General features: G+C 33.3%; 1 protein-coding gene across 1 annotated transcript; it reads right to left on the bottom strand.

The window, feature by feature from the left end:
- Nucleotides 1-366: 366 nt before the first annotated feature.
- On the bottom strand, nt 367-1,003 carry LOC118732828. Its single transcript, XM_036461937.1, has one exon. The coding sequence runs from the start codon at nt 784-786 to the stop codon at nt 598-600; it is 189 nt and encodes a 62-aa protein (XP_036317830.1). The 5' UTR covers nt 787-1,003; the 3' UTR covers nt 367-597.
- Nucleotides 1,004-1,181: the final 178 nt, after the last annotated feature.

The raw sequence follows: 1,181 nt of genomic DNA, 5'->3' as shown, positions 1-1,181 counted from the left end.
GAGTTTGACCGCGTCGAACAAAGCCCACGTATAACTGTTGATAAAAAACGTATTTGATTACAATAACAGCAAAAAATATAAAAAATGGTATAAAAAATTAATTTTATTTAGTGAATAAACAAATAAGTACCAGCTTTAACTACTGCTCCTTGCCACAAAATTCTAAATTATAAAGCTCCCACTATCAAGCATTAATGTTGATCAAATTTTGGAATTTCGCGGCCCCGAATGACACATTTTTAAACTCAAAATTTTACAGCACTTAGGAGCACCATCCAGTCATTAAGCACTCGATTCTCTTTAATACTAACCTTAAAAATTTTAAATAATATTAAGGCAAGTTTCTGAATTTCAAATTATTTTTATTTATTTTTATAAAACATTTTCAGTCACTTTTATCTGTACTTATCAATATTCGTCTAGTTGCAAGTATTTCGTAAAAGAGTAAATCATATCTATTAACTATAAGTAAGTCCTTTTCGTTTCAATATTATGCGCTAAAATTTTACATTTCAAGTTTTATTTGGTAGCGTTGTTCTGTCTGCGCTGTTTATCACTGTTTTATACTGATGTGATACAATATTTAATTGAAAACAGTTACGTATTCGCCATGGTACCACATCTACAAATGTTTGTGCCGTTGATACCACTGCAAGCTTTGGATAGGAACTTCGTTTTGCTGCCAAACACCATAACAAACGCTACAAACGAGATTTCAATAACACGACAAACGCAGTAAGCCACTATGTCAATTAAGTAATCCATTGCGCCAAAGTATAAACACATTTTTGTTGCTTTATTTAAAACCAATTTTTGTTTGTAAACTTTTAATATTTATCTTTGCGTTTTTATCCCATAATTGGCTTCAAATGCTTGTTATGTTCGTTTCCTCTTATTTGTCTTCATAAATTGTTCAGTTCGTTTGCAGGGTTCTTTAGTTCTTCCGTCCGGTTATAAAGCACGCTTTAGTGGGCTTCGTTGCCGCTTGGCACATCCTTTCATATTCAACTTCACACTGCTACTAAAGCAACTTCGCATACAGCAGTTATTGCCACTCATTTAAATTTCATGAGTAGCACGAATTCGCCGCAAATACTCTCAGCAGATAGCATGCTCCATGCTCCAGCATTTCACCTCGTCTGAGATATAAAATTGCTCAAAAGCATATAAAACTTGGTTGG

Source organism: Rhagoletis pomonella, unplaced genomic scaffold (genome assembly GCF_013731165.1).
Source record: "Rhagoletis pomonella isolate Grant_MI unplaced genomic scaffold, Rhpom_1.0 Rhpom_scaffold_29648, whole genome shotgun sequence".
Taxonomy (NCBI): domain Eukaryota; kingdom Metazoa; phylum Arthropoda; class Insecta; order Diptera; family Tephritidae; genus Rhagoletis; species Rhagoletis pomonella.
This window is presented reverse-complemented; position numbering and strand designations above follow the sequence as displayed.